The sequence below is a fragment of the Kogia breviceps genome, chromosome X (assembly GCF_026419965.1).
Source record: "Kogia breviceps isolate mKogBre1 chromosome X, mKogBre1 haplotype 1, whole genome shotgun sequence".
Classification (NCBI taxonomy): Eukaryota; Metazoa; Chordata; class Mammalia; order Artiodactyla; family Physeteridae; genus Kogia; species Kogia breviceps.
The window spans coordinates 92,493,141-92,516,546 of NC_081330.1; the positions used below are offsets into that span (position 1 = coordinate 92,493,141).

Below are 23,406 nucleotides of genomic sequence, written 5' to 3' on the forward strand. Positions count from 1 at the left end.
AAAAACAAAAAGGAACTGCATCAAATATTGAAGATACAATAGGCTTGTTAAACACAGTATTTTGACTACAGACCACCAGGAACCTGAAGGCAAAAGAAGCTGTAGAAAAGTATTGACCTGTAGTTGGTATAGTTGTTTTTCACAGTTTTATAGGTTAGCAATTCTGGAGTTAATGTGTATTATATGATTACACAAGTAAATTTATTGTGGATATCAGGAGCTAGGTTTCTTTCTGTTGGAGAAGGGATTTACAAATATGAAAAGTGAGGAAACTAGAATGAATCTTGAGTTGTTGTGTTGAAATGGAAGGTATTAGTAGTGTACTTATGTTTTTAAAGTATATATACCTATAACAAAATATATAAATATAGATGTGTGTTTACATGGATTAGACTATATACATGTATTTTCTAGCTCTGTACACTGAGAGGGCCTAGAAACAATTACACCTTAGTAGCAATGAATACCTTCTCAATTGGGGCTGAAAAGGAAAAATGTTGAGTCTGAAGCATCTTGTAATGCCAGAAAGGAAGTGCGTTAAGAAAAATGATGGGTGCATGTGAAAGGGACACAAAAGTCAACTTGAAGGAGCTCCCACTGGCCAAATCTGGGACAGTTTGAGCGTCAAAGGAAATAATGATAGTGATTGATTATAATTTATTGAATAAAATAAGAACACGAGTCTGCACAGATATAAACACATAAATGGAGAAGAAGAGAACGCTCTTCTTTACAGTAGAAGAGTAACAAGTATCAAAGGAATGTTGGTGTTGCTGAAACCAATGGTTCAAAATTTTTATATTTAGAGACAGAGAGCGAGAATGATAAAGCAAAGGTGGCAAAATGTGAACAATTGATGAATCTGGAAAAAGGGTACAGGGAATTTCCTTGTACCATTCTTGTTTTTCTGTACGTTTAGAATGGCATCAAAATTAAGTTTCTCCCCCCTCCCCCCCAAAATAAAGAAAATAGGGTGTATCCTAGTACAGATATGTTGCTGCTAAACATGCTTTCTATTTTTTTTTCTTTCCCATATAAAAACTACTGTTTGGGTGGCAGGGTTTGCAGAGGTGGCCAGAAAGCACAAGAGAGGCTTATAATGCATTTTAATACTTATTTGATTGTTCCCGGTGTTTCATCATCCTATTTTTGTTTTTTAAATGCAGCTTTCCCGTTTGAGTCACTGCCATTCTTTCCTCACAGTTATTTTAAATTTATTGGTGGTTAGGCCCTTTACCTAACAACAGCATCATGTTAAGAAAATCAGCGTCAAATCTTTAAAAACAAAACAAACAAAAAAAAACGCCAACGGGTTCACCAGAGCGAAATTCCCTTTCGGGGTCACTCGAAGGAGGGCGGGAACAAGACGTGCGCAAAGCTTCCGCTTTCTTTTCTACGGTAAAGCCAACGATTCTCCTTAAAGGAGTACCACAGAAGCGTGATTTTCGGTCGGCAAACGCATGCCTAGCGACGAGTCCACCTATGACACAGGGATGCCATAGTTTCTCATCACAATGAGTAGTCTATGAGAGCTCAAAAGCCAGAACAAATGACCTTGATTCTGGTAAAATATTACATTGCAATTCACCTAACCTGTCAGTTTCCTTCTCTTCTCTCGTTTTCCAAAATGCTGAACTTCCGGAGTAGACTCCTCCCCCTCTATTCCTGCCCAATGGTTTGGTCCGACCTTAATACTACTGACAGGAGAGACAAACTGCGTCTGTGCAGAAAGCTCGTGGGGGGGGTGGGGGGGAGGAACATGGCGCAAGCTCTGTCTGAGGAGGAGTTTCAGCGGATGCAGGTGCTGATTGCCGGGGAAAAGACTACCGGGCTAGGCAATGGGGGGCGGGGAAGAGAAAGATAGTGCCACCAGCTTTGAGCAGGGGTTGGTTGGGATGGACCTTGAGCCTAAGGGGTTGGTCTGGAGAAGGGAAACTGAGGCTCTGAGTGGTGAGACTACTGGATTCCGAGATACTGTTGGGTTCTGAGAATGGATTCTGTTAGCCTTGTGGGCGGAAGAGAGAGTCCTAGCGTGGGCGATACCTTACTCAGACCTGGAGGGGACGAGACCTTTGGGCCCGTGCGGGGGACACCTTGGGTGGGCGATGGTAATGCTGGGCTTTGAGGGGAGGAGATCCTGAGAGGGCGAAACCATTTTGCCTGGAGAGGAAGGAAGCGGGCGTTGGGCTGTTTGCTTCATGGTGGGGAGCCCTGGAGAGGGCAATACCATTACCGGTGGGAGGTGGACGTTTTTGTGGGAGATACCACTATGTCAGGGGACTGGGGAAAGACCCCCACATGTGATTGTTCCTGAGAGGTGGAGCTGCTGTGCGAGGGGTGGTAGCGGATCCCAAGAGAGGGCAGTACCATTGGATGATTACGGGTGATCCCATTAGATGTGGGGTGAAGAAGGCCCTGAATGGGTAATACGATTAATCCTTGTTAGAGAGAGGACCAGAGGAGGTGAAAGAGTGATACCTTGGACCGCGTGGAGGGGAAATCACCGGTCTGTGGAGAGGTACCCTGACTGAGTACTGTGACCACTTGATTCTTTTTGGGGGGACTCTGAGATGGATGAAAGGCCAGAGTGGGCCCTTGTTGAGAGAATTCCTAACTGGGGAAGAACATTGGATTTTGTGTGGAGACTCTGAAAGGGGGAAACCCTGCGTAGGGTCCTGTGGGAGGACAGGAGGAACTCCGAGTGAGAGCAGGTAATCCATTCATCCTTGAATGAAGGAAACTGGTTGTCTCTATGCAAGGGACCCTGAGGGTGGAAGCGTGAGATAATTGGACCAAAAAAGGGGAAGGCCCCTGTAACTTGTGCAAAGTATTCCATGTGAGTAAGAGTAATCCAACTGGCCCACCCAAGGCCTTTTGTGGGAAAAACCCTGAAGGGTATAGCGTCATCCCATTGGATTATGACTGGGGAGATCTTGAGGGGTATAGGGGATCCTTGAATGAGGAAGATTGATTCTGTTGGTCATGAGTGAAGGGAAAACCATTGGGCTCTGATGGATAGGGACTGCAAGTGGGTGCCAGGGGTGTTCCAACTAGATCAAGACTGGGGAAGACAGATCACTGGGTCTGGGAGAGGACAGGGGCAGGAAAGATCCTATAGAGGCCAAGCCCTCTCACCTTTACCAGACCACCCAGTGATGGAGGCTGGTGCCATGGGAGAGAGGGTAAGGTCCTGGTGGGGTAAGGGATGGTGGTCTGGGAAGAATTGGCCTCAGCACTCTACAGGGCTGGTAGGTAGGGATATGCTGTTTGGAATGGCCCATACTTCACTTTCCCTCAATTCTTGAAAGGGGTCTGGACATATTTTGAGAGCCTTGGGGGTGGGGACCCTGGGCAGCCCCCTTTTACTCAGTGAAATTGGTCATAATACCAGGCCCTCTTCCCTTGAGAAGGAGGGAGGAAGGCAGTCCCCTGCCCCCTACTCTGGCCAAGAGGATAGACAACACCTCTGACAGAAGACAAAACAGTGTTTAGCGTGTGATGAGGCCAGTCCAGATGAAGAGGCAGACTTTATCCTTTGGGCATGGAACACACATGAGCAAGAGACTGACTGGGTCAGCACTCTGTCATGGCCTGAGGGCATAGTTGGATTGGAAGGGGAGATACGGAGGCAGCAGGTAGACAGGTGAGGCTGGCTGTGTTTATATAAGTAGAACTGGAGAAGGTAGGACAGGCTGAGTGGCTGGACTCATTTGGGATGCAGCAGGCAGGGGTCTTAGGAGTAACTAAAGAGGCGCATGGAGGGCAGCAGGGTCTGTAGGGCTCAGAGGATTGGTTCTCTCCTCATGAGGGTAGGGGGCACATTCCTGCCAAGTCATTTCCTTCCCTGCTTCCCCCTAAGGCTCAGCTCCTAGAACTCCGGACAAACAACTACCAGCTTTCAGATGAACTACGCAAGAATGGTGTTGGTGAGCCAAGAGGGTCTCATTAGATGGGGGTGGCTTTGGAAGACAGAGGCCAAGGGGAAAAAAAATCTCAGAGGCCTGGCAGGAGGACCTTTCAGCTCCCTACCACTGACTGAGGCTGAGACTCCCTGCTTTCCCCACACCAGAACTTACCAGTCTTCGACAGAAGGTCGCCTACCTGGATAAGGAGTTCAGCAAAGCTCAGAAGGTACCTCCTTCCACCTACTCACCCACCCGTGTGTTCCCTGTAGCCATCTGACTCATTCCTCTGTCCAGTGAGCACCTACAGTGAACCAGACCTAATGTTTCATGCTGTCACTAGTCATTCAAAAATTTCTCATGGAAGTCTCCTTTGTTTGGTAATTTTATCTAGGTCTGCTTAATTTATTAATTAATTTTCATTTACTCTTAATTCATTTTTAATTTCAATTACTCATTCTCATTCACTGATTTCTAACTAAATAATCGAATCTATCAGTAAATCTGCCTTGAATCTGCCTCCTGTCCCCACTCATACTCCTGCCTTGTGTTCCTTTTCCCCACCCCTGTCCTGGTCCTATTGGTAAAGTGACACTAAACCTACCTCTCAAATCCTTTGAAGATAAGATAGCATATAACCTATCATGGCCCCTCAAGGCATTAAAGGCCCTCCTTTGTCTCTTTCTTCACTGCTCTGTCCCCATGCATAGTACAATGTTATATGCAGTATGTTCTCCATATATATTTGTTAGATGAAGGAATACAGAATGCAGAAAAGTCTGGCAGTCAGAAATCTAGGCTTCTCTTTGGTAGGGTGCTGATTTCCCAACCTGGCAATGCTCTCAGCTGCCCAGCAGGGGAACAGCAGTTTCCACGGTGCATGGGAGGGATCCACATAGATGTGTTTGGACAGATGGAACAGTGAAGCCATAATTTCTGAGCCCGGAGATCCAGCCTATGAAGGGTTAAATACTAAGACCCATGAAAAGCCTCAAGAGCTTAGAGGAAAGGATGTAAGCAGGGTGCTTCTCACTCACCCACTCACTCACTCCATCATTCCTGTGGGCTACAAATTGTGGTTAAAGACACCCCCATCCCTCACCCCCTGTTATCATTGTCCCCCCTTGACACTTGCCACAATATCTCCATACCCTAGTGAGGGAGTGCATCTCTGGTCACCTTATCTCTCTTCTCACCTCCCTCACCTTTAGGCACTGAGCAAGAGCAAGAAAGCTCAGGTAAGGGGACCCCTGGGGGGTAAATGTGTCGGGGAGACTGCCTTAGAGGGGATATTTCTGTATGCTGGGATCTCCTGGTACTGGCCTTTCTTTCTCTGTGTGTGTGCTTGCATCTGTGACTACCTCCCTGCCATGTGTTTTTGTGTCTATCTTTGTTCTCCTGTTTTGTCTCTCTCTCTGTATGTCTTTCCTTCTCCCTTTCTTTCTCTGTGTCCTCCTCTCTGAGTCTCTCTCTGTCTCTTTCTGTTCCTCTCGGATTCTTGTTTCTCTCCCCAACCTTCTCTTTTTCTTTCCCCCACCTGTTCCTATCTCTGCCATCGTTTCTCTCTTTTCTTCTTTCCCTTTCTTTCTGTCTCTTGACTCCTTGTTTTTCTCTCCCCTGTTTCTGTCTCCCCGTTCCTCTCTCTCCTGTTCCTTTTTCTCTTCCTGATTCATTTCTTTCCCTGACCCCCTCTCTCTGTCCTCCCTCTGTTGATCTCTCTGTTCCTATCTCTCTGTCATCCTACCTTTTCTTTTCTTCTCTCTCTCCCATCCCATCCCTCTCTCCTTCCCTATCTAACCCCCTTTCCCCATCTTTCTCTGCTTCCTTTCTTCCCTATTTCTATATACCCCTCTCTTTCCTCCCACTGTCTCCCTCATCCCTTTCTCCTTCCGCATCTTCCCTTCTCTCTACCCCATGTCTCTCTCTCCCTCCTTATCTCCTCTTTTATCCCTCCTATGTCTGTCTTTCCCCCTGTATCTCCTGATTTCACCCATCTCATTCTCTGTACCCTATGTTCTCCCCCCAAATGTCATTTTCTCCCTCTCTCTGTTTCTTTGCCCTACTGCCCCATCCTTTCTACCCCTGTTGGAGACCTGGCCCACATCTGCCACTGCAGGAAGTCGAGGGGCTGCTGAGTGAAAATGAGATGCTGCAGGCAAAGCTGCACAGCCAGGAGGAGGACTTCCGTTTGCAGAACAGCACGCTTATGGCCGAGTTCAGCAAGGTGCTGGTGCCCTGGATAGTTGAGGGGGGTCCAAGGGGTAGGGGCCACCTGGGCTGAAGCCGGAGGGCAGCTGAGGGTGGTTGGAGAGAGGCTGGCCCTGGGTCACTGTCCATGGTGCTGAAACAGGGCCTCTATGTCTGTTGGGGGGCAGTGATTTGACAGATGGGACCACCCACTGTGCTGGGATTAGAAGGCTGCAAGCCATGAGGTCAGCTGGTTCCTGACCAAGTCACTCCTTTCCTTTGAGCTTCAAGTCTCCTTGTGTATGTTTTGGGGTTGATGCTATGGAGCCCCAGGTTGTTGGGAGGTCTTAGGTAAAATTCTTATGCTTAGTATGGGATGGAAGGATGTTCGAGCTGCTTCCCTTTTCTAAGTTTTTCATGTGTTTTAAGGGGAAAAGTTTCACAGCAATAAAAAAGGTATTTCCAAGGCTCTACCTGAGAATGTAGGGCTCAAAACCTTAAAAAAGAAAACAAACCAAAAACACAACCTTTGTGTAGGTACCAGAGGCAATTTAGTAAGTAGTAGTTAAGAGCCAGAGGCCTAGATTAAACTCTTGGCTCTGCCTTTTACTAACTGTAACCTTGAGCAAGTCACTTAAGCTTCCTGTTTCTTGGTTCCCAAATATTTAAAATGGAAAAGATGATAATGACAGTACCTGCCTGGCAGGGCTTTTGTGAGGATTGAATGGGTTAATGTCTACAAACCACTTAGAACAGAGCCTTGCACATAGTATCAGCTATGTAGGTGTTAGCTACTGATAGTATCCTTTTATTAATTCATTTTCCCTCTAAAATATTTCTTGACTATTTAAAAGTTTTATATCCATCCTATGACCTTGCCCTGCCTCAGCCCTTACCACCTCTATTCCCACAGTCTCCTCGCTGGTCTCCTCACTCCTAGCTTCTTTTACCAGACCAAGCCATAACGGTTGTCCTGACGCACAGGTCTTACCACATTGCTTCTTTAAACAACACCTCCCAGTAGGTCCTTGTCCCCGAAGTTTCAGAACCCCTGGTGCTCACATAACAGCTGACCTCATCGCCTCACTTCTCACTGCTTCCTGCCTCTGGCCTCAGTGGTATCATGGTTCTTGCCGGGCAAGGCAGGGGCAGTTATTCCTCTATAAACCCAGCTCATGTTTCTCAGCACCTGCCCTGGGCTAGGCACTGAGCCAGGTATAGAACCTCCTTCGCACTACCCCTCCTCCTCCTGGAAGCTAGAAATGCTCACAGGGAGACCTGAGTTCCAGGACTGCCTCCACCACTTATTTGCCAAGATATTTCAGCTCAATTGTTCCTTCAACAAATAGTTATTGAGTCCCCACTATGTGCTCTGTGTTCTGGAAATAGTTGTGAGCAGTACAAAATAGTCCTTCCTCTTGGGTAGCTTATATTCTAGGGGTGGGATGGGGATCTGGCTTCCGAATCTATGCTTGTGACTTATGTTACAAAATAAAATTTAATTGTGAATCACAATTTATGATCCAAACATTTTCAGAGATTTAAGAAACTAAGAACATATTAGGTAAATTTAATTGCGATTCATGCTAGGTAATAAAGAAACAAACAGAATGCTGTGCTAGAGAGTATTGGAATTTCTTTGTTGGGGGATACTACTTGAAAGGTAGTATTTGAGCAGAGCACTGAAGGATGCAAAAAAGTCAGTCATGTGAAGAACTGGATGAAAGGAATGGTGTTCTGGGTAGAAAATATCCCAGGCAATAAAATAAAAATTCTCTGTGGGCCTCAGTCTTCTCATCTGAAAATGGGGACAAAGGATCTTGTCAGGTGTGCTGTGTGAACTGTGTTTTCTCCAGGAGTTGAGCAGGGGGCTGGCTTAGTTTTATTTGCGTTGTACTCCTCTCCACGGGCTCTCCAAGGGCTAACGAGAGGGAGCCATGGGCAGTGCTAACCCGGGAAATGCTCTGAAAGCTGTCTGTGGTGCCTCGGCTCCCAGACGCAGACCCCTCCACAGAAGAAGGCTGGCAGTGGGGCTATCCATGATGCTGACATCTTGGACCAGCAACTTCCAGAGGATCCTGAGGTCTTGGATTGCGACTGTGAGGTTGAAAGTGGGCAAGCGGAAAATTGTTCTCAGTATTCTCCATCTTCCATGTCTCTGTCACTTAACAGGTGTTTGAGTTTGAGGTTGTTTAACATCTGTGCCTCAGTGTCCTTATCTGTGAAGTGGGGATAATGAGTAATGAGAGCCTCTACATCACAGGGGCATTATGGGAATTAAATGAATTGTAAAGTACATGGGCCAAATGCTATGTATATTTCAGCAGATGTTGTTCTGATTCTTTGCTTTTCTGCTACTTCACTTGTCCCCTGCTCAGCTCTGTAGCCAGATGGAACAGCTGGAGCAGGAGAACCAGCAACTGAAGGATGGGGCTGCCAGGGCAGGGGCTGCCCAAGCCGGGAGCCTTGTGGATGGAGAGCTGCTGAGACTGCAGGCAGAGAACACAGCCTTGCAGAAGAACGTGGCAGGTGCATGGAGACCCTCCTGGGGATGTGGGGACCTTGGGGCTTGAGTAAGGTGTTGTCTTCCCTGGGGGAAGAAAAAGGCTTCAGAATCAGGCTTGCCCCTGCCATGAACCAGTGTATGATTTTGGACAAGCCATTTCACCTCTCTGAGCCAAAGCTTCATCATCTACGAAGTGCATGTAGTAATGTCCACCACCTGGAAAATTGTAGTAGAGATAAGAGGTGATATATTCCTGAGTTTAGTTCAGCACCTGGTACCTAGCAAATATTACTGATAAGTAGATTGAACATCAGAAAGGAGGTGTTTGCTAAATGGAGAAAGTGAATGAAGGAGTGTTAGGAAGATTCTGAGCCCAAGTTGTCAGTGGGGTCTGGGATGAAAGCTGAAAGAAAGCTTGATAAAGTGTGGGAGTGAGTGTCCTGGTGGGTGGACTTGTGGAGAGCAGCTGGGCTTGTGGGGTGGTGGGTAGTAGTTTGGTGATCAGGAAGGAGACTTTGTAGAATGTGGCTGGGGATTAGAGGTTATAGGAGGATTCAGCTGTAAATGGAGGGCTGTGGGTGGAGCTTGGGGATAGGAGTGGGGCTTGGGAAATTATCTTGGGCTGATTTGTGTGTGTGTGTGTGTGATACACGGGCCTCTCACTGCTGTGGCCTCTCCCATTGTGGAGCACAGGCTCCGGATGTGCAGGCTCAGCGGCCATGGCTCACGGGCCCAGCCACTCCGCGGCATGTGGGATCTTCCCAGACCGGGGCATGAACCCCTGTCCCCTGCTTCGGCAGGCGGACTCTCAACCACTGTGCCACCAGGGAAGCCCTCTTGGGCTGATTTGATGGTAGACAGGATTTCCGTGGTTGGTGGGGCTTAAAAGATTTGTGAGAGGTGGGGGTGAACCTTTGTTTTGTAGGCTTATGACCACTGAGGCAGGGTTTCTGCTACCTAAGGGGTTGAAGGCCAGTTCTTCTATTTGAGGTGTGTCAGGGGTCTTCTGAGACTACCTCATCCATCATATGTCTGTGTTCTACCCACCAGCCCTTCAGGAGCGCTATGGGAAAGAGGCTGGAAGGTCCCCAGCTGCCAGTGAGGATCAAGGGGATCCCCTGGGGGGCCCAGCTTCCCCTGTCCTGGCCCCTATGCCGTTGGCAGAAGTGGAGCTGAAATGGGAAATGGAGAAGGAGGAAAAGAGACTGCTCTGGGAGCAACTGCAAGGCTTGGAGGTGAATCTGGGTCTGTTGGGGCTGGGGTGCCAGGAAGCAGGCAGATGCCCTAGCTCTGCCTGTGGTCCCACAGAGATATCTGTGACATCACCATCTTGTGGGCTGATGGATTAGGAAGGCAGGAGGGCAGGGAAAGGCACAGGTCTTACCTACCCCCTTGCTGATAACAACTCCCTCCCTCATCTTTCCCAGCAGACCTTGAAGCAGGCTGAAACATCCAGGCTGCAGGAAGAACTTGCTAAGGTGGGGCTGCTGAGCTTTCCCTGGACTTTGCCCCACCCACTCCCCACCTGCCATGCTTCCCCTGGTAGGGTAGAGGGGCAGAGTATCTCCTCAAAGCCTCAGTCTTGTCATCTGTAAAATGGAGACACTCACATTTATGTTTTGGATTTGCTTTCAATATGAAATGGGCTAATGTGGTCCTTATATGTCTTGTGCATGGCAGGCCCCATCCCATCCTTCTGGGTCCTCCGATCTCTGCTTTTTCATTCATCTATCCATCCATCCATCCATCCATCCAAGCATTTATAGATCCCTGGCTCTTATCTTAGGAACTTGAGACCCAGTGGTGAGGCAGCCAATCATGATCCTGTTTTCCAGGCCTCCCAGCCTAGCTATTCTATGACATGGTCATCGGTCGATAGGTCGGAGGCATAAATGTTGGGCTTTGGAGCCTGAGGAGCTGGGTAGAGGTCATGTTTTTGCTGCCGACCAGCTGCACAACCAAATTATTTAACCCTTCTGAGACTCAGTTTCCCATTTGTAAAGCCAGTGGTGCTCACTTCTCAGGACTATTTTGAGGATTCCACGAGGTAACAAAAGTAAATTCCAGTTTCTATAAAGGACTTAGTAGGGAGTGTCTGTAAACATGAAGTTAATTTTTGTCTTTATTAATATTATTCTCATTCTTATCACTTGTCTGTACCCTCCTGCCCCACCCCAGCTCGCCGAGAAACTGAAAAAGAAACAAGAAAGGTAAATTTCTTTCTTCCAGAGCTGTGGGGAAGGGGTTTGGGGGGACTAGGGAGGGGATTGACTTGTGAAATGGACCCATGTATGTCTGTCTTTCTGTGTCCAGTTTTTGCCGTCTGCAGACAGAAAAGGAGACGCTATTCAATGACAGCCGGTAACTACTAGGGTTGAGGATATTGGTGGACAATGGGGCAGTGCCCAGCAGGATTAACCGAAGATCACAGGGGCAGAGCTGGGAGACTGGGCCTCAGTCTTTGGTCAATGTGCCCCTCCCTCCCACCAATCACCCCCAGGAACAAGATTGAGGAGTTACAACAGCGGAAGGAAGCTGATCTCAAAGCCCAGTTGGCTCGAACTCAGAAGCTGCAGCAGGAACTTGAGGCTGCCAATCAGGTGAGGGATTGGGTTCTGAGATCACTGGGATAGGGACAGGGCTGGGAGTCCGGGGAGCTCTGAGGTCTATGGAGGCTAGCTGGGGAGTCTGATATTTCCTGTGTTGGAAATATAGGGACTGGATGGGTCCTGGGCCCCCTAGGAGCTAAGAAAATGGGAACTAGGGAACCCCGAGAGCCATAGGAGTTGGGCTAGGAATCTGCATGAATCAAAGATCTCAGCGGGGCTGAGGACTAGGGGACTGTGTGCCACAAGTTTGGATGAATCTGAAACTCCAGGGGATTAGAGACAGGAATCTGGAGAAATCTGTGGTCACTGGATTGGGACCAGGAGTTTGGAGTGAGTCTGAACTCCCTGGAGGTTGGGTAACTTTGAGACCTATGGGGGCTGGGTGGATATAAGACTTTCAAGGGTAAGGCAGTTGGGCCTGGAGGCTGAGTGCATTTGAGACCCTCAGAACTTGGGGGCCGGTTTGGGTCTTAAGACACCTAGGAAGTTGGATCATGTGAGTTGGTGGTCCCTGGGGACTGTGAATAAAAAACTGGTGAGTTTGAGACATCCAGCCACTGGAGCAAAAGTCTAGGTAGGTCTGAGGCTCCTAAGGTTTGGCGGCTGGGTGACTTTAAAGCCTCCAGCCTTCCCCTTAGAGTGAGTGAGTCTCAGGTCCCTTGGATTGGGGGATATGATGGTCTGTGGGTCTAATTAAAGCCCCTAGGAGCTGGGGACAGAAGTCTGGGTAAAGCTGGGTGTGAAGATCCCCAGAGACTGGGGACAGGAGCGGCAGGTGAGGTATCAGTCTGAGACCTCACCAGGAGCTGGAAACTACACAATTGTATCAGTTTGAAACCTATAGGATCTGGGGTGGTGAGTTTGGGTGGGTCTGAGACTCTTGGGAACTAGAGACATGGGGGTTGCATGTGTCTAAAACCCCTGGAGGTTGGGGTCAGGAATCTGGGTGAAGTTGTAGTCCCTGGGGGTTGAGTGTGTCTGAGAATCCTGGGGCCTCTGAGCTGGAATCTGGGTGAGTGTGAGACCATCTTATGGATGGGGGCTGAGTGAATTTGAAATCCCCAGGAGCATAGGTGGTTTCTGAGGTGCTTAGACCTGGGATACAGGGATGTGTGAGGCCCCCTGGGGATAATGACCAAGAGTCTGGGTGAGCCTGAGATCTCTGATGGCTGGGTAGTCCAAGACCCTCAAGTACTGGCAGCATGCTGCCAGGTGGTCAGAGGGGGAGTCTGTGTGGTCATATGTACCCCGGGGGAGGCTGAGGTCTGGAATGGGCTCCCCTGGCCTGGTCCCCACAGAGCCTGGCAGAGCTGAGAGATCAACGACAGGGGGAGCTCCTGGAGCATGCGGCAGCTCTGCGGGCCCTACAAGATCAGGTACATTGTACTGAGCGGGCTCAGGGAGGTGGGGGTGAGGGTGGGGGCAGCCTCAGCGGATATCTTACAGGCAGGCAAGGCCCCAGGGTCCTGCTTCCCCTGGTCGTTGTTCTCGTGGGTGTGTGTATGTGTGTCCTTTCTTTCTTGGCTGCGGGTAGGTCCTGTCCTCCTGTTCTGGACCCACTCTCACTCGTTGTGGGGGTGGGGCCAGGTGTCCATCCAGAGCGCGGATGCGCAGGAACAAGTGGAAGGACTTTTGGCTGAGAACAATGCCTTGAGGACTAGCCTGGCTGCCCTAGAGCAGGTACAGGACACGTGGGAGCCTGCGCCGATCCCTCCCCAGCTCCCCGTCTCCCGCTGCTTTTGATCCACATTGGGGCAACCTGGACCTCATGCTGTTCTCCTGTCTCTGTTTCTGTTTCATTCTCAGCTTCTCCTTTCTGTTGACTTCCACCCCTCTTCTCTCTGGTCATCCATCCCTGCTTTTTTTGCATTCTAGTTTCTCTCCAGTAAAGTGCAAGAAGTGTACTAATCTTAAGTGTACACTCAGTGAACTATCCCTGTCTGTATATTTATCTGTCTCCATGTAGCCACCACCCAGATGAAGATATAGAGCATTTTCAGCACCCCAGAAGGTCCTTTTTACCCCTTCTCAATCAATACTTCCCCAGAAGTAACCACTCCTGTGACCTTCAGCAACATAGATTAGTTTTGCTTGCTCTTCAACTTCATGTAAATGGAATCAGACACCCAATCTATGTCTGGCTTCTTTCCTGAAGCGTTATATCTGTGAGGTTTATCCATACGTAGCACTGATCTGTTCTACTTTCTCTGTGTACTGTTTCATTGTATGAATATACCACACTTACCAATCCCCTGTTGATCTCTTTCTCTCACTGCTTTTCTCTCTGAAATACTCTCTCTCTACTCCTGGCTCTCCTTTCACCTGTCTCCCTGGAACACCCCATGCCTGGCCCCTGGGTCCCCTTTCACTCCACTTTACATCACCACCACTCTCTCCAGATCCAAACAGCAAAGACCCAAGAACTGAATATGCTCCGGGAACAGACTGCTGGGCTGACAGCTGAGTTGCAGCAGCGGCAGACTGAGTATGAGGACCTCATGGGACAGAAAGATGACCTCAACTCCCAGCTCCAGGTGACACCTCTGGCTTTGACCTGTCTCCCCCTAGTTCCCTAGTCCTGGCTCAGTGGAGTTTCCCATGAGGTGCTGTGGGAAGACCATGGAGTCAGGTGGACCTGGGTTCCGGTCTGACTCCTGAACTTATCAGCACCTGTGTGTCCCAGACCAAGTCATTTCACTTGAGACTGAGCCTCTTCAGTTAGTTAGGATAGCCATTCTGATACCACAATAGAAACCGGAATAATAGTGGGAGAATGGATGCTGGGGAGCAGCTAGCAGCCTCTGCCATGTTTCTCATCTAGAAATAGAACATCACCCACTTCACCAGCGTCAAGGGAGCTGTTCTACCAGAAATGTCCTGGGTGAGCAGCACCTCCTGGGGGCTCTTCGTCAAACTCACCCTTTTTGTCCCCACATTAGGAGTCATTGCGAGCCAATAGTCGGCTGCTGGAACAACTTCAGGAACTCGGGCAGGAGAAGGAGCAATTGACCCAGGAACTACAGGAGGCTCGTAAGGTGGGCAACACCACAGCGGGAGGCCCAGTCTGCAGGGGGACAGGTGATGTGGGCAAGTGCACGGGGATGGGAGGGGACGGAAAGTGACCAGTTCCATGAGGATGGGTGAGTGACTTAGCCGTTCAGTCGGGATGGGGAGGAGGTGGACTTTGGCTTGTTCCTTGGGCCTTGTGTGGCGTCGGGGGAGGAGGTTGACTGACATCCTCCTGCCCCCCTCTCCTGGGTGCCAGAGTGCTGAGAAGCGGAAGGCCATGCTGGATGAGCTAGCCATGGAGACGCTGCAGGAGAAGTCCCAGCACAAGGAGGAGCTGGGAGCAGTCCGACTACGGCACGAGAAGGAGGTGCTCGGGGTGCGTGCCCGCTATGAGCGTGAGCTCCGTGAGCTACATGAAGACAAGAAGCGGCAGGAGGAGGAGCTGCGTGGGCAGATCCGCGAGGAGAAGGTGGGTGGGCAGGTGATGATGACTTTCTGCCTCTAAAACCTGGGGAGTGTAGCCTTGCTGATGGGCCAGGGGACGGCGTGGGTGAGGCGCCCCCTCCTCCACCTGGCCCTTGTGGGTCTGCCCTCTTGCAGGCCCGAACGCGGGAGCTGGAGACTCTCCAGCAGACGGTGGAAGAACTTCAAGCTCAGGTACACTCCATGGATGGAGCCAAGGGCTGGTTTGAACGGCGCTTGAAGGAGGCTGAGGTGAGTTGGTGCAGAGGATGGTTGGGGGGTATGCATGTCAAAGCAGGGGACTGGAAGTGGTCAGGCCCTGGAACTTTCTGAGGCTCTGGACTTGAGCATCCCCACAGCGCCCCCTGGCTCAACAGCAGCCCTCTGGAGGGGATCAGGCCATGGCCATCAATCAGTAAGGCAGAATGTCTGATGTGCAAATTTGAAAAGGCACCTCTTCCTTCTGAAATTGTACTTCTGTCAGAAAATTATTATAATATAATAATTCTAATTTTGATGCAACCAGAACTTTTACTACCATTTTCTGGAAAACTCATGGTAATACATAAGAGGCAGTGTCACGTAGCAGTGAAGAGCACACATGCTGGAGCCAGTTGTTTGCCTGGGTTTGAATCCTGTCTGGGCTGCTCGACATCTGTAAAAGGGATAACAATAATACCGGCTGTCTAGGTGTTATGGGAGGGTTATATAAAGTGAGTTAATATATATATAAATCCCTACAACATTCCTGGTGTGCAGTAAGTGCTATGTTATGTTTTATTAAATAAAGTAAGATGTAAATGCAGACGTTGGTCTTCGATGTGAATGGCGCAGCCCTCAGTGTGACACTCTGTTTCTTCTCTGCATACGCAGGGGCCCTGCTGCAATCCCTCACACCACTCACTGGGTGTGATGTCCTCTGGGGGGTGTGACGTCCTTTGGGGGGGCTGTGGCCAGACCTGGGACTTGTCTTGCAGGAATCTCTGCAGCAGCAGCAGCAGGAACAAGAGGAAGCCCTCAAGCAGTGTCGGGAGCAGCACGCCGGCGAGCTGAAGGTACCCATTGCATGATGGCATTCCTCTCTGGTGGGAGGACTGAGGTTTGCCAAGCTGCGGCCTGAGCTGCCCTCTGCTTTGCAGAGCAAGGAAGAGGAGCTGCAGGGTGTGCGGGATCAGCTCCAACAGGCCCAGGAGGAGCGGGACTGCCACCTGAAGACCATCAGCAGCCTGAAGCAGGTCACCCACTGGTCCCTCCTGGTCCCTCGACACACCCCGGGCCTCAGCATGCAGCAATGGGGCAGGGAGGGAGCACACTGCATGCAGCCATTCTGGCACCCACCAGATGTGCTTTCTCTATCCCACAGGAGGTGAAGGACACGGTGGATGGGCAGCGAATCCTGGAGAAGAAGGGCAGTGCTGCGGTACGATGGGGAAAGGTGTCCAAGCATGGCCCACTCCTGCCCTGTGGCCACCCCCACCAGTGGGCCCACCGGGCCTCAGCCCCTATCTTTCCTCCGTTCCCCACAGCTCAAGGACCTCAAACGGCAGCTGCACCTGGAGCGGAAACGGGCGGATAAACTGCAGGAGCGGTTGCAGGACATCCTCACCAATAGCAAGAGCCGCTCAGGTGAGGGGCCCGGATGGCAGGGGAGGCTGAGGTGTAGGGAGGCAGAGCTTGGGTCTGAAGGCTGGGGCTGCTCCCTGTACTTCACTCTGCAGGGCTCTCCTGTGTCTTCTGTCCCTCTTGCACTGTGTCTGTCTTTTACCCTTTCTCTGTGTCTGTCTCACCTCTGTTTCTTTCTTTCTTTTTTAAAAAATACATTTATTTATTTATCTTAGTCTGCGTTGGGTCTTCATTGCTGCGTGTGGGCTTTCTCTAGTTGTGGCAAGTGGGGGCTACTCTTTGTTGCGGTCCGCGAGCTACTTATTGCAGTGGCTTCTCTTGTTGCGGAGCACAAACTTTAGGCACATGGGCTTCAGTAGCTGTGGCACGTGAGCTCAGTAGTTGTGGCTCGCGGGCTCTAGAGCGCAGGCTCTGTAGTTGTGGTGCGTGGGCTTAGTTGCTCCACGGCATGTGGGATCTTTCTGGACCAGGACTCGAACCCGTGTCCCCTGCATTGGCAGGCGGATTCTTAACCACTGTGCCACCAGGGAAGTCCCTCCTTCCTCTATCTCTCTCTGCATTATCTCTCTGTGTGTCTCTCTCTCCTTTTTGCTGTGTCTCTTCTCTGTTTCTGTCTCTCTCTGCCTCCTCATATCATCTCTGTATCTGCCTTTCTCTCCCGGCTTTCTCTTTCTGGTTCTCTCCTTTTCTCCTCCTGCCTTTTTCTTCTCTCTGTTCCTTTATCTCTGTCTCTCTTCTCTCTCTCTCGTCTGTGTCCCTGTCTCTCCACTATCTCTCATACACTCCCACACCTCACCCAGAGTCTCTAAGTCTCTTGTATCCATTCTCTCATTCTATAAATATGGACTGAGCCCTCACGCTCACATCCAGGGTCCCTGGTAGGAGCCCCCCAACAAGTCTCAGTCCCCTAGGAGCTCCCTGTTGAGCTAGGGAGACAGACTTACAATCAGGCAGCAACACTTCCGTGTGATCATTATGCAGCTAAAATCCATGTTATTTTTGCCACTTAAGGCAGAAGACACAACAGAAAAATTTGAGTTGCCTTGGACTTTTTTAAAGAAAGAAATGGCCTATAAATACGTTTAAATAAATAAGATGCAGTGATGGCTCTGATGCATCTCCCATATCACAAGTGAGAGAAAATGTGCTTCCTGTCCCTCCACAGCCATCCTGCTCTTGCTGGAGATCCTTGGCTTGTGGTGTCAGCCCCCCTCCCTGACACCCAGAAGCAGCTGCAAGAACAGAGACACAAGCTTAGTGGCTGTGTTTCAAGTGACATGGCAAAAACGGGTGTATCTCTTACCAAATCAATGTCTTGCTGAGGCACTCAGTCTCCTGAAGTTACCTCTCTTTATAAGGGAGGACTTTTATTTCTGTTCTGTTACAGATTGGTGTACAGATCAACAAAAAGATTCAAATTGTGTGCCATACATTCTATCTGTCCATTAGGTGAAATTCAGATTTATGTGCATGGCTACGAGTCTGCCACCATCTTTTCTCTCTCTGTCTCTGCTCTGATTGGTGTCCTTAGCCAGGGTCTCTGTTTGCCTCTATCATAAGCTCTGGCTTGCTGTCTCTCTGGGGCCTTCTCTGCACATAGGGGTGCCCCTCTGCCCTCTCCAGCTGTCTTTATCCTGAGTCTGAGTGCATTCGCCACTTTATGCCCATGTGTGTCCACATCACCATCTTTCTCCCCATCTTCACCTTTGTTTCACTTCTGGTGTGTGTTTGCCTAGAGAGGCAGCTCCTTTTTCTGTTTCCGCCTTTCCCTACCCTACTGTCTGCTTCCACTGTTACCCATGCCTGAGTGTCTCTTTGCCTCTCTCCATCTCTGTCAAATCTATTTCTGCCTCTTCTTGCCAGTCGGTGCCCTGGGACCCCGGGGGATTGGGGCTCAGATTTCTCTTCCCTCTCTGCCCAGGGCTCGAGGAGCTGGTTCTATCAGAGATGAATTCACCAAGCCGGACCCAGACTGGGGACAGCAGTAGCATCTCCTCCTTCAGCTACCGTGAGATCTTGCGGGAGAAGGAGAGCTCGACTGTTCCAGCCAGGGTAAGGGGCAGGGAAGAACCTACAGCCCCAGCTTCTACCCAAATTCTGGGCCCTCCTTTTTCCCTCCCCTGCAGCCATCTTCTGCTCTGGGCCCAGCACACACATTTTCTTGTCAACTTTTCCTCAAGTTCACCAACTTGGATTCAGATTGCTAAATGGGGGATGGACAAATTATTCTCTCTGACCCTCTGTTTCATCATCTGTGGGCTAATTCCACCTTTCCTGGTGCTATAAAATATGTGGCTCATAGTAGGTGCATTATCTATGTGGGAGATCCTTTTATCCAACTCATAATTATCACTTATTATTATTGTTGTCTGTGTCAGCTTCCTTGCCAGACACTTTTATTTGGAAATAACCTTTTTATCATTCTGTAAGTAGTATGTATACATTGTAGAAAAGTTTAAAAAACACAAGCAAAGATTTTTTTTAAAAAATTCAAAGAAATCACATCTTCACCATACAGAGATCACAACTATACATCGTTAGTTCATACCCTTCTAGACCTCTCTCTCTCTTTTTTTAAAACCTAAATAAGATTATAAGTAACCTGTTGATCTCTACCCTCCCAGTTTGGTAAATTTTCATCTTTTTGAATACTTTGACCTTAGTGAGGTTTCTCTAGTTGGTCCCAAAATGTGCTTTATTGCTGGTTTTATGAAAACCAGCATTCAATTTTAGAGCACATTTGCTGCATCTGGTTGCTTTATGTCCCTTAAGTCTCTTGAATCTAGTGTGATCCCTTTTTTTTATGACATCAACCTATAGAAGAGACCAGCCCAGTTGACCTGAATAAAGTGTCCCACCTTTGGGATTTTCCTGCTGGCTTCCTAGTGGTATCATTCAGCTCGTTTCTCTCTCCCCTAGTTTTCCTGTCAACTGGAAGTGAGAGCTCATTTGTTATAGGCTCTCCCTTCATGGTCTCAATAAGGCTATGGTGTGGTGGTTCCTGTCTCCCCCTTTAAAAGGCAAATGGGGATCCAGAGTCTCTGAGGGTGCCGAGACTTGTCTGCAGTTTGTCTGCAGCCCCAGTGGCAAAGCCCACCCGGCTTGGTTCTCCTTCTCAGCCCCTGATCCTACCTGGGGTGTTGGCACTGAGCCTGTGTTGGCCTCTCTCCCTTCTTCCCCGCAGTCCTTATCCAGCAGCCCTCAGGCCCAGCCCCCGCGGCCAGCAGAGCTGTCAGATGAGGAAGTGGCTGAGCTCTTTCAGCGCCTGGCAGAGACGCAGCAGGAGAAATGGATGCTGGAGGAGAAGGTGCTGTCTGCCTGCTCGTCCCCTCTTGGCCTGCCCTTGGAGAGGAGGCCGGGGTGGCAGGAGTGGGGAGTGGGGGTGGGGCGATATCTGGCCAGGCCCCTCCTCATGGGTGAACATGCGCAGTTGAGGGCCTGAGGTGGGCTGGGCCACCCTGCAGGTGAAGCACCTGGAGGTGAGCAGTGCGTCCATGGCAGAGGACCTCTGCCGGAAGAGCGCCATCATCGAGACCTATGTCATGGACAGCCGGATTGGTCAGTGCCCCCTCCCCAGCCCTCACCCCTCGTCCAGCCCCTCACCTACCCACTCCTTCCTCACTGTCCAGAGCTGTGGCTTCTCTCCTCTCCTTATGGAACTCACCAAAGTTATTGCCTAGACCACAGGTGCTAGACAGAAGAGTCAGGCAGGCCAGGACCTGTGTGTCTTGCTCTGTATTCCCATCTCTTGTCTCAGCTCCTCCCTCCTGTCTGAGTCTCTGTCGTCTCTCCACTCTCCTTTCTCTAGTGTCTCTGTCATTCCCATTGTCCTTTTTCCTCCCTGTGTCTCTTCCTCTGCTTTCTCTCCTTTCTGCCCCATCCCCCCTTCATCTTGTCTCACTGTTCCTACTGTCTAAGTGGTTCCACCTCTGGAAATTTTCATTCTCTGGATGCATATCCCTTTTACGGTCCTTCTCTCTGCTCTTCCTCCCCTCTCCTTTCTCCTCTTCCTTCCTCCATCTCCCATTTTAATTTCTTTTGTTCCCTTCTTTCACATCTTCTCCTCTCCCTGTTTTTTCCTTATTAATCAGAATAATACCAGTTGATGCATGCTGAGAGCTGACTGTGTGCTCTGTGCTTTGCATAGTCATATGTGTTTTTCCAGCTCCATGAGTCAGTTCCTAACCCCATTTCTCAGGGCCGCACAGCTAGTAAGTGAAGCCATGTCTCACATGGCAAAGCCTCTGCTCCCTCCATTAGATGGCTTCTCCCCCCATTTTTCTCCCCTGCTCTCTGTTTCCCTCTCTCCTGCTCTGTCTCTGTCTCTCCTCTGGCTTGACCGAGGGGGTGATTCTCAGCCTGGGCCCTTGCAGATGTGTCTGTGGCAGCAGGCCACACAGACCGTAGTGGGCTGGGCAGCGTCCTGAGAGACCTAGTGAAGCCAGGCGACGAGAACCTTCGGGAGATGAACAAGAAGTTACAGAACATGCTGGAGGAACAGCTCACCAAGAATATGCACTTGCACAAGGCAAGTGTGGCCTACCAGCTTACCCCTTTATCTCTCCAGCCACATAGTCCCTGGGTCATCTGTCAGTCCCCTCTCCACACACCCCATTCACCAAGCACTCCTTCCCCCTCATCTTCCCATCGTCCAGTCAACCTACTCACTATCAGTTTAGTCTTTCACTCTTCCCTCTATCCTTGCACCCACCCACTCATCCATTCATACACACATTCAGCCACTCTCCCATCAACCCACCTACTATTTGCCCACTTGCCCTGCTATCCGTCTAATCATCTTCCCATGCCTTTGCACCCATCTCTTTTTCTTTTTTTTTTAAATATTTGGTTGTGCCGGGTCTTTGCGGCACGTGGGATCTTTAGTTGCAGCATGCAGGATCTAGTTCCCTGACCAGGGACTAGACTCCCGAGCATGGAGTCTTAACCACTGGACCACCAGGGAAGTCCCTTGCACCCATTTCCTGATGTATAACTCTCTCTTACCTACTCATCAGTCACCCCTTGTCTTACCTTTTACCCACCCGCCCAGCGACCTGCTTGCCTACCTGTTGTCCTCCATCTGTCCTCTGAACAGTTCATTTTTCCACCTATTTGCCTACCATGGATCTCCCATGCATCCACCCACGTGTCCACTCACCCATCCTGCCACCCAAGTATTTCCCCATCTCTGGGGGAAGTCAGAAAGGATGCAAGTCTGGCCCCTGCCTCTGAGAAGCAAGCTCACCCTTTAGAGACAAGAAGCTGGCAGGGGTAGGGGTCATGTCCTCCAGCCTCACCACACAGAGCAGATGATCCACTCCCATGTCCATATCCCTAGCTCCAGGCACTCCTCACCCCCTCAATGCACACCACACACACCTTTTCCAAGCCCAGCTCACTGCTGGGAGCTCTGGGAGCTGCTCCAAATACCTTCCTGTCTCAGGCTAGACATAGCTGGGCATTGATGGAATGAGAAGGATGACACCCAGGCTTGCTGAGAGTGCTATCACCTGCCACCTTCTCTGACTCCTGATGGCTCATTTGTTTCTTAGGACATGGAAGTTCTGTCCCAGGAAATTGTGCGGCTCAGCAAGGAGTGCGTGGGGTCCCCCGACCCAGACCTAGAACCGGGAGAAGCCAGCTAAAGACCTGCAGGCTGCACCCACTCCCTCCCTTCCCCACCTGCCATTCCCTTGGGCTGTGGTGGGAAAATGGGGGCCAGCGCCAAAATCAGATAGGTTGGGAGACTGGACATTAAAGGGGTTGGAGGCCTGATGGCTGGCGTTAGTGACCCTGTCTTAGGGCCGAGGCCCCTGGGGAGTGGGGAATCCTGAGGGGAGGGGTAGGGATTCTCCTTCTTCTTGGCCCTGGCTCCCAGGGGCCTTTGCCTTCATCTCTGCATGAGCTCTCCCTCCCAGAGACCAACTCTTTTTTTAATTTTATTTTATTTTTTAATTTATGTCTGGAAGCCTGGCTACTCTGCATTTGGGATTGGGGATGCTGGGTGGGGCACGGTCCATGTTCAGCGTTCTAGCAACGTGTGTGTGTGTGTGTGTAAAAGCTGTGCAGCCAAAATACCATCTGGCCAGACTGGCCCACCCACTGACTGTCTGCTCTGATTCTTTCCAACCATGAGGGATGTGCTGGGGGTGGGGAGGTTATACCATTGGAATGGGGAGGGTGGTCTCTGCCTGCAACTTTACTCTCCTTCCCCCACCCTCACCCAGCCTCTCTCCAGTTACTGTTGACCAGCCTCTCAAACTGAATGGAGCAGAAATATCTGCAGATATGTATGTGGGTGAATGTGTATGGGGTGTGGGTATGGATGAGTAGATAGATGGGAGGATGGATAAGTGGTTGGATGGACTGATTGATAAGTAGAAAGTTGCATGGATTGATGATGGATAGGTTGGGAAATAAATGGATGGATAGGTGATTGGATGAATAAATGGACAAATGGATTGCTAGGTGGATAGGTAGAGGATGGATAGGTGGGGGTATAAATGGACGGATGGATGGCTAGGGGAATGTGTGGATGGATGAGTGGGCAGATAGATGGATGAGCTAATGGGAAGAGTAAAGAGTAGGTGAATAAATGATAGATCAATGGATAGATGGACAGATAGCTGGGTGGTGGGGGATCCATATGGGTAGGGGTAGATGGGGTGAATATACAAATGGATGAGTGAATAGGTAGGTGGATTAATGACTAAATGGACAGATGGGTGGCTAGAGGGAAGGACAGAGTAATTGGCTGTGTGAGGGGGAGAATGGATGGATAAGTGGGTGGTGGGTGGGACGAGGGATGGACAAATGGACAAATCAGGAGTGTGATGAGCAAATGGAGGATTATATGGATGGATAAATCCATTGAAAGGCAAAAATTGGCTCTGCATTACTGTTCCCCCATTACCACACACCTTTAATTGTTAAAGATAAGGCGTCCTCTGTGTGCCATGCCCCTTTCACATCACTCCATTTACTGCTCCCAACGACACTATCAAGCTGGGGTAACTCTCCATCCGGCAAAGAGAAAAACAATGCAAGTCACTTGCTCAAGGACGTATGTCAGTGGCACAGCTCGGGCTTGAACCCACCCATGCCTGAG

General features: G+C 49.9%; 1 protein-coding gene across 4 annotated transcripts; it reads left to right on the top strand.

The window, feature by feature from the left end:
- The first annotated feature begins 1,702 nt into the window (after nt 1–1,702).
- GRIPAP1 (GRIP1 associated protein 1) lies at nt 1,703–22,401 on the top strand. Of its 4 annotated transcripts, XM_059051410.2 has the most exons (26): nt 1,703–1,801; nt 3,860–3,926; nt 4,070–4,131; nt 5,114–5,140; nt 6,019–6,126; nt 8,468–8,618; nt 9,646–9,830; nt 10,026–10,073; nt 10,774–10,805; nt 10,909–10,956; nt 11,096–11,195; nt 12,503–12,580; nt 12,792–12,884; nt 13,604–13,738; nt 14,144–14,239; nt 14,470–14,682; nt 14,814–14,927; nt 15,653–15,730; nt 15,815–15,910; nt 16,039–16,095; nt 16,202–16,301; nt 18,220–18,350; nt 19,483–19,605; nt 19,763–19,856; nt 20,672–20,826; nt 21,851–22,401. In XM_059051410.2, exons 1-26 carry the CDS (start codon nt 1,760–1,762, stop codon nt 21,941–21,943), a joined length of 2,526 nt encoding a protein of 841 aa, XP_058907393.1. In that variant the 5' UTR covers nt 1,703–1,759; the 3' UTR covers nt 21,944–22,401. The 4 variants fall into 4 exon arrangements, with proteins under 4 accessions (XP_058907393.1, XP_066880014.1, XP_066880015.1 ...); XM_067023913.1 differs by lacking the exon at nt 20,672–20,826 and having other exon boundaries at nt 1,725–1,801; XM_067023914.1 differs by lacking the exon at nt 6,019–6,126 and having other exon boundaries at nt 1,729–1,801.
- Nucleotides 22,402–23,406: the final 1,005 nt, after the last annotated feature.

Coding starts and splice junctions, on each gene's coding strand:
- GRIPAP1 (XM_059051410.2), top strand. CDS start 1,760: ATGGCGCAAGCTCTGTCTGAGGAGGAGTTTCAGCGGATGCAG. Junction 5,141..6,018: donor GCAAGAGCAAGAAAGCTCAG/GTAAGGGGACCC, acceptor CTGCCACTGCAG/GAAGTCGAGGGGCTGCTGAG. Junction 19,606..19,762: donor AATGGATGCTGGAGGAGAAG/GTGCTGTCTGCC, acceptor GCCACCCTGCAG/GTGAAGCACCTGGAGGTGAG.